The sequence below is a fragment of the Crassostrea angulata genome, chromosome 6 (assembly GCF_025612915.1).
Source record: "Crassostrea angulata isolate pt1a10 chromosome 6, ASM2561291v2, whole genome shotgun sequence".
In the NCBI taxonomy this organism is placed as follows: domain Eukaryota; kingdom Metazoa; phylum Mollusca; class Bivalvia; order Ostreida; family Ostreidae; genus Magallana; species Magallana angulata.
Genome location: NC_069116.1, coordinates 942503 through 951678, shown reverse-complemented (window position 1 = coordinate 951678; position 9176 = coordinate 942503). Strand labels below are relative to the sequence as shown.

General features: G+C 29.5%; 1 protein-coding gene across 1 annotated transcript; it reads right to left on the bottom strand.

Annotated features, from left to right (window-relative positions):
- Positions 1–4341: 4341 nt before the first annotated feature.
- On the bottom strand, positions 4342–8613 carry LOC128189724 (uncharacterized). The gene is made up of 7 exons (XM_052861460.1): positions 8462–8613; positions 8239–8300; positions 7789–7923; positions 7141–7239; positions 6608–6725; positions 6428–6504; positions 4342–6141 (listed from the first exon to the last, which is right to left on the bottom strand). The coding sequence occupies exons 1-7, from the start codon at positions 8605–8607 to the stop codon at positions 5516–5518; spliced, it is 1263 nt and encodes a 420-aa protein (XP_052717420.1). The 5' UTR covers positions 8608–8613; the 3' UTR covers positions 4342–5515.
- Positions 8614–9176: the final 563 nt, after the last annotated feature.

The following is a 9176-nucleotide window of genomic DNA, read 5'->3' as shown; positions in this document are numbered from 1 at the left end:
TTATATAAGTTTTTTTTATGATTATATGTGCATTGATTTACCCTTTACATACCTTCAAAGTGACACCCCCCCCCTCCGTCGTGTTTTTTTTTTTAATATTCAATATTTTCAGTCTTAAAGCTGTTCCAGTTCCATTTATGAGACATTTTTACAGGGTTTTCTTTAAAATTTTTCTATAAATTATTTACATATCAGAGAGAGAGAGAGAGAGAGAGAGAGAGAGAGAGAGAGAGATGGAGATGGAGAGATAGAGAGATAGAGATATAGAGAGATAGATAGATGGAGAGAGAGATAGATAGAGAGATAGAGAGATAGAGAGATAGAGAGATATTTTGGAAAGATACATACAGACACATCTGTTAGTGTTGATGTCAAAATATTCATTGTAGCAGCATTTGTATTTTAATCTAAAAAAGAAATGTTCAACTTGATTGTATTCTTCATCGTATTGATATTTAAATGTCCGCAATAACAATGTGAGAGAAAACATACTTGTTACATTCTTTGGCAGAAACCTTTAAAACAATTTGAAGTATCAAAATCCTCGAGAGCCACATGACGTTCTGAAAGCGAGAATCGTGAGAAACTGTTAATTCTAAGGAAGTAAATACAGTAGAAAAGGAACTAAGAAACAATAATAAAACGATGGAAATAACCTTATCAAATAAAAATTCATAATAATGCATTTAAACTACTATGTTTTTTAGTACCTAGTACTCCTGATTAAACTTCTATTTTTCAATGATTTTCTTATATATACGTGTTACCATGAAGCCTCGCTTCGCAAAGCGGGCTTTGCCCGCCCCTCTCTGCGCTCGGTATAATCATTGTATGCAATATAAGAAATAAGTTGTGATTAAGCGCGCTGAAACCCCTTTTCACAATTTTCATAATTACAGAGAATTGATCTTAAAACAACATTGAGAAATGAGATACATGAATATAAAACATGTTTTTTTCACAACTGTCCAGAACATTTAATTGAAAACTTAATATAAGAACATTATCAAATTCACTGCACTTTACGTGGTGCCAAGTCTCAAAAGTGATTGTCTTTTTTGTTTAGTGTTTTTGAATATATGTGATTTAAAAGATTGTCATGATTTCCACAAAGAGTAACCAAAAAATGGCTCTAGATCTAATATAATTTTTAAAAGAAGCATTTTGCTTTACAAAAATGTTTTTATTCATTTGTTGTAGATTTCTTTTGTAACATTGTAACCATATCAAAACCCTTCTTTATACAACATGTCTATTTTAGATTCAGCTTCAAATGTATGAGTTTGGTTCAAAAATAACTTTATAGTACTTAAAAAAAATTATTCTTTATTGCCTCAAAGTTGCTAAGATTTACCATTTTTCTATTTCTGTTATGTTTGGTTCTATGTTTGTTGTCCGATTCAATTGGACCGGTCGCCCTTAGGAGCTTATGGCAACTTGCTACTTATGATATAAATTATTATCATTGTAGGAAATATTTAAAAAAATGTGATAATGCGTGCCAGAACCCGTATCTACAACTTTCATAACTACAGAGAATTTATCTTGATACAACAACATTATTCCTTAATATTGAACCTGTTCTTTTTTTACAACTGTCTAGAACATTTAATGGAAAACATTTTATAAGAAAACCAACAATTTACTGCACCTTACCTGTTGACAACTCTCGAGAGTAATTGTCTGGGTTTTTTTTTATTTACATTAACAGTTTAACACAACATTAATCTTTTTAAAAGAACTAAAATATTGTTAACCATGGAGATCCTCAATCATTCGCAATTTTATTTTTATAACACTGGAAACAAAGAGAGCATTGACAACCCTATTTTAACAACGAAATACTGCTACAAAATAGGATGGTTCTCCAACGTTTACCTCACTACCCAATCCCTTAATTATTTTTTTTTATTTTTTGAGCATGTTAATGTAGCTAAATAATTAAAATAATTTCATTTTCAGATTCATTAAATAAGCAAATGCTACTTGTTTGAGATATAAAATCCCCGTGTCAAAGTTGCATTATGTATTTAAGATATATATTGATTGACAGTGACATATCTGAGATGATATAGGTCTCAATAATTGATATAATTGATATATTTGAGTAAAAAAGTTACTAGAAAGAAAGTTTTATTGCATACTATTATTAATATTCAACGATTTATATTACTTAATGATAGTTTTCATATGATTTGAACGTCAATTTAGACCAAGGACACTTTTTAAAAATTATTACTTTAAAGTTTTAAAACTGACTATCTTCGAAAATTAATTGGATTATTCAAAGCTTATAGAAGGCAAAGCGGTTCTTCATGGACGAACTTTTAAGTAATATGCAAACAAACATAAGAAATTACGTCGGTAAATTCCATTACAAAATGTCACCGCTTGTATAGATTTGTCGGAATTCAGCATTAATCGACCGTGTCAGCTTGCGCTTTTCATCCGTTGTCTGTGCATATCCCCTGTGTGATGACAACTTTTGTTGTAATTTTAAAAGTGATTACGTCATATTCAAAGGGGGATTACTCCAACTGAGATATATTTTGTACGATATAACGCTTGGGCCAATATTAATTTAAAAAGACATTACGTCCACCATGTTGATGCTACTGTTTAACTTTTTACGCTGCCTTTTTTGTATTTTGACGTCAATTTCGTGATGTGTCTTATCCTATGATATAAAGTCAATCTAGTATTCAAAATTGATAGATATATATACCTGTTTAAATTTTCTCTTGTTTATGAGGCGGTTACTTCACTGTGGTGGATCCTGCTGTCAATTGCATACAACAGCGTTTTATCAACAGATAGAAAGTATAATAAAACAAATTGGAAACTCAAGGCTGACTTTTCCTTGATTAATCCAAATCTGCAGGGCGGCATCAACAATTTGCTATCGGAATCGTTAAGTTGATTTGATTATATTTCCTTGTCGTGAACCTACTTTACAAGGAAACTATATCTCAAAATTCATATATTTCACGCATAAATTAATTTCATATTACGACTCTAATTATGTTTAAAGCCACTAATTCGATATGTAGATTAAAATTTCGCGTTTTAATTGGATATTGAATGTGTTACAAAGAGTAATTGTACAGAAATAAAACACAAACAACAATTTTACAATTTCCTTGTAGACGTTTATTCGTATTTAAAATTAGTATTTTTTTGGTCTGCCATATATCAGTGACAATATTTTCGAGCTTTTTTAGCTGACCCTTAACCAAGTTGCATATGAAATATACATATTTTGTTTACATTTTATCGAAATGAAAGCTTAAAATAAAACATTTTGTCCTTTTATATCTATAAAAACAGATCCGCCACAATTTTTTAATTTCATAGGAAGAAAGACAATAGTTTGGTAAACAAAGTATGTCATTGTTTATAAAGATCACATAAACGTATCCAAATAATAAAATATGTTTCATTTACTAAATGTATGTTTTCTATACAACAATTACTTTTTATGTACAAATTATCAAAATAAAACTTATTTTTTTATCACCTTATTGGTTTTGAATTAATTTATCAGTTTATATTACTACGTTATTCTATAGTTTTCTGGTAACACTTGATATTCAATTATTTAATGTGAAACTTTCACGTTTGATATATGTTGCAAATCGCAAAAAACTACAATATACATAATATGTCACTTTGAGTTGTATTAGCTGCTTCGTGATTAGCCTGTAATATCACTTTTGCTACCGAACAAAAATGTTTAAAAATAGTTTATCCCAGATACAAATCGCTTCGTCAGGGAGTATTTTTCAGTTAAGAAAATGTTATCATACAAAATCCTAGTCAAGGCTTAAATGCGAGATAACAACCGAAATTGCAAAGATTTGAGAGTCATTATTAATTTTTGTGTACAAATACTGACACGATTAAATTAAAATGAAAATCATCATTGAAATACTAGCATTACTTGTATTCATTATCTTTAGTTTGAAGCAAATGTATATACGCCTAATTTTCAAATCGACAAATTCATATGGATTTGTTTAAGATTTAATCGATTTATTGATTTAAAACGTTATATAATCTGTCTGAAAATGAAGGCCAAAATTTTTAAGGCTTATGCTTTAATTTATCAATGTACATGGTGTGTAATAAAAAAGTGTTGATTCTATTATCCAATAGGTAGGAATCAAATGAGGAAATTTATGAAATACAATTATCTATAAAATAAAAGATAAACGTAATGACATTCTCTTCGTTCTTTAACCTAACCCTTTTTGTTGTTCTTCTCCCAGTCAATATTGTTTATACATCTAAATCATGTTGTAACGACTAATCTCTTCAAATATTTGATATCTTGGTACCGGAATTACACGGAATTTTTTTTTGTAATTTTCTTAAAAATTATGTCATGAATAAAATTTCATTAACATCGGATTAAGCATTTTTCAGAAAACGAGACAGAAAAAAATAATAGTAGAGGAAAAGAAACAAAGCAAAAACAATAAAAAATATGTCTAGGCTATTCATATTAGATATTAATAAGTGTTTTCTAAACCGTCGACTGGGCTTGAAATCTTTGGTCATTTTCTTTGAAAGTATTTTCTTTTTTTAAGATAAAATTCGTTTTGTTTCTCATGCACTTAATTAATATAGTGGTTTTTTTAATTAAGAACATATTATATTTGTTTCAGTTACACAATTGATAGTTTTAACATTTTATCTCCCTCAGTATGTTTTACTTCTGTTTCGTATATTCCTTTTGCGATACAGAAAAAAATGACAAACCGTCAACTATCTCAAAAATCCATAAAACGAAACACAAATTCAAAGCAGAGCACATGGACCTCCAAAAAGATAGAAATAGGATCAGGTGCCCAGGAGGAGTGAGCATCCTCTGCTGACCGGTTGCATACGCTGTGTGCTCTTTGTCGTAATCCGCAGCCAATTAGGTGATTAATTATGGTGTAACAATTAGTATGAAAAACGTCAGTCAGCATGCGACCCAGTGGAAAACTGTATTTGCTGACAAGGTCGTTGTATCGACTACAGAACTTAGGAAAAAATTATTACAATCGAGACTGTTGATAGTCCTATTTTATCAACTTGTTTGTTAGTAGCTTGCCTCGCCTTGGAAACTATTCATATGAAGAGCATGCCCTTGCGTATCGAATTAACTGAGAGACAAAAACACTATATGCAGATGATGAAGGTATATTGCTGCATAAGTAAGGAAAGTTGACTATAGAAAATTGAGGTCATCGCGTTTATTATACACGTTTTGTTGTTAGGTTACCATCGATGTCAATTCCCAGTATAATATCCAAATATGAAACAGATGACACAGACTCCGTGGTATCTTTTATTTTAACTTCGCTTGTATATATCGAGTCGATTTAAGGATGGAAATAAGAATTGTTAATTGATAATACGTCGTCGATATACCTGAATGTTGAGTTAAGGGACACAGCGAGTAAATTGATTTTTTACTTTCCTTCTGTTTTCTCCATCAAGAATGATGATCGGTAGATTTGCAGGATTCTCATTCGTCCATACTAATATCTGATTTTGACAAGCAATGAGCCAAACTGTACGGGCGGTTGTTTCTCCGACCGTCAATCATACCATCCGTGTCTATTGAATTTTGATTTACTTCTTCTGTGAAACGATCCAGTTCAGCATCTAACTTTATATCTGCTAATTGCATACTGTAATTAGGCAGTACATGCTTATGTTTATTACTACTACCCGTTTTGTGTCCTAAAGCTGTGTATGGAGGAAATGTCAGACTTTGACTTTTTATATCGTTCTTTTCTAGTTCTCCCTTTTTGAGTGACTGCTTGCTCCAAAGGGACACAAATTTCTCATTTCTTGAATCAGGATTTTTATCAGAAACCGTTTGTGAATAATTAATTTTTAATCTAATGTGATCGTATACATTTTGATCCATATGCTTTTGGTAGAGGTTATGTTTATCTGAATAATCGCACTCTCGCATCGGGCAAAAATTCGTGTTCCTACATGCTCCGTGAGAACTGCTTTCTTCTATACACTGAGAATATCTTATTTCAGAGTACGGGTCTTCGTTTTGTGTCACCTGTTCACACAAAGATGTTCTATTTACAGTAGAAATTTCCGTGTCTTCTTGGATCACTTTTGTTACACCTTCTATAGAAATATAAACATTCAGTTAATTAACAAACATGAACCAAAAAAGATATAGTATCGGCGCTTTTTAAAGTAATATAAATAATGAATGTTAAGAAAATATAACGATTTTTTTTAAACACAAATAAAGCCAATGTTATAATTAATTGTACTATATATTGAACAGTTCTACATGCAATGTTGACGAAAAAGACACATCATAGATATAATTAGTTATTCTATTTACGTATTCTTGTTTATGAGTTACAATATTTTATTTTATATATATTTAGATTTTATTTCGTACCTTGATCCAAACAGGGGCATATCAATTGTCTGTTACATACACCAAGAAAACAACAGTTGGAATTCATATTCACTCTTCTAAAAAAAAAAACCTGATTTAAACCGGTGAATTTCAATTGTTTTACTTCTAATTAATTGCTCAAAATCGTAAGACCTTCGTAATATTCCAGTTTCAACTTACGGAGAGTAGAATAGGAGAAAGCAACCAATGACAAAGAATGTAGAAATGGTACCCAACAGATAAATTACAAATGTTGTCATTTTTTGACTGTTGGCGCCATTGAAATTAATGCTTCTCCCTAGTTTATAGCAAATAAAGGTCATTATATGATATTAAAAAAATAAATGTACGTTTCTTCAGAGCTGTTTTAAAAGTCTGGTTCAAAAAGAATATTTTTTTTTACGAAATTCAGCTTTGCTCAGAAGAAACGTGTCTTTGAACTTGATCAATTATTAAAATGTAATTAAAAGAACAATAAAAAAAATTCAAATAAATGTTAACATAAAAGGTTTAAAAATTGTAAATTACAAACAGAATTTAATTATGAATAAAGTTTCAAGCGTTTGAGTAAATAATATTGTCGATTTTGTGAATTATCTTTAAATTTGTATCTAACAAACAAAAGTGCCGTATTTGATTTATTTTGTTTGATTTATTTTAAACAAAAACATTTCAAAAAGCCTTGCAATACTTTTTCTTAATGATATTGATACCTCTGTATGTTGATATCTTTGTTGTGACGCCTTTTGATACATGCTGTAAACTTGATTCTGGACGTTTCTTTGTATCTAACATTGTAGTTGACTGAGAATCTAGATGTAAATGAAATAAACATATTCTATTTGATGATTATTAAAAACATTTCATAATCTGTATATATAATGCATTTTGTGATGGAATATCGAAAATGGAATTTAGATAAATAATCAATAAATAATATGATTATTTAAAGTTGTAAAATAAATTCGATATCGTTAAATCAATAGAGTCTAACTTTAAGATATTCAATAATTTGAATGTTTTAATGTACAAAAAAGATTCAGATAAAATTAATAAAATAAGCACTTTACAGAAATTATTTTGATTTTGATATTTGAACATATTCACATAAAAATAACTTCGTAAAATTTTATTAGACACAAAAAAACAGTAGGATTTGCCTATTTGTGTTGTAAACAACAACATTCAGTATTGAAAATCAATTAAAGAATCATTGCTTTGGTGAAAAAACTTGTATGAAAGATATACATGTATTTGGGATTCTCAGTTATTTAAAGATCAATATTTTATAGTTAAGGCATTTTATGTTTTAAAAAATGGTATAATAGAAGGTAATACTACATTAAATAAAAAACATATACAATTTGTCGGGATGCATCCAGTTACAGTGTGGCATTCCGATGCATTACAGAGGCAACGACCTCGACACAATCTTCCAAAGTATCCAGGATAACAGCTTGATTTACAATTCCAGCCATAACTTCCAATCAGACATTCTTTAAAACAAAACAGAAATACTTTTTAAAAATCTGTCAAACAGTAGATTAAACGTTTCAACACGTTTTGTATTCAATAGAAGATCAAATACAATTTATACGATAAGAGCCATTATGTATACTTTATCTGTAATAATCGATTAAGTTAAGTTATGTCAATTATTGTTTTATTGTGATTGATTTTGAAAGTTTGACTGTTATTTTTTGACAACAAATGTATTATAAAATAACAGATTGCTTTACGATATTGAAACTTCGTTACCAGTCATAAACTTGAGCCACTTATAGATATATGTCAATTGTCACAAAACTTACCTGTACAACTTTTGGTGTCATTGTTCCAGTATTCGTTGTAGCAGCAAGGACTATGAGGTTGTCTTCATTTATGCAAAACAATGAATTGATATATTTCTAAGCAGCTATTTAAAAGCAAAACAAAATTTCTGTACTTTTAAAATGAAATTATTGATACCAAATTTATTCAATGTTAGCGGCAAAAAGTAAATATAAAGTTGTTTTATAACAAATTCATGGGCACCTATTACAAACATATCCTTCAGGCTGATTGCGGTTTGGTATTTCTTTAGTTTGATTGTAGTTGTCGTTTGTCGTAGAGTATTCCAGTAAAGCTTTTGTACAACGCAGTATCCAACAAAACGTTAAAAGTAAAAGAATGTTTTTCATGCTAAAAAATAGACTTCATTTAACAATTATCATAGCAAATATAAGGATTTAAAACGGTTATAATACACTGTTACAATATAAAGGATAAATACCTTTATTACAAGGCACAGATCCACACAACTTTTTAATACGTCGATGAAATGGTACGTTTACACGTAAATAATTGGTTGATACAAACAAGCCCAATTTCTAGGCGGAAGGATACCCACCCAAAATTATTTCCCTAATATGATGTCATAAGCATAAGGCTAATCACATGCTGGACAAAATGATATGAGCACTATACAAATCTATATATTTTTAAAATTTATGGAATTTGATTGAACATTTGATTTATAAGCTTCATAATGTTAATAAAATGAAAAATGAGCCCTTAAGCGCTTTATACGGTTAAAAAAAACAGTCTTCATTTTCATAAAATGTCTTTGTGGTTTATTGACATTCAATCCTCAGCAATTTTGGATAACTGAAAATATCGAAAAATGAATTATCTTTAAAAAAGTCGAAACTGTCCTGTTTTAATTTATAATTAGAGTATAATTGTGGAAGAAAGTATATAATATCCTTCC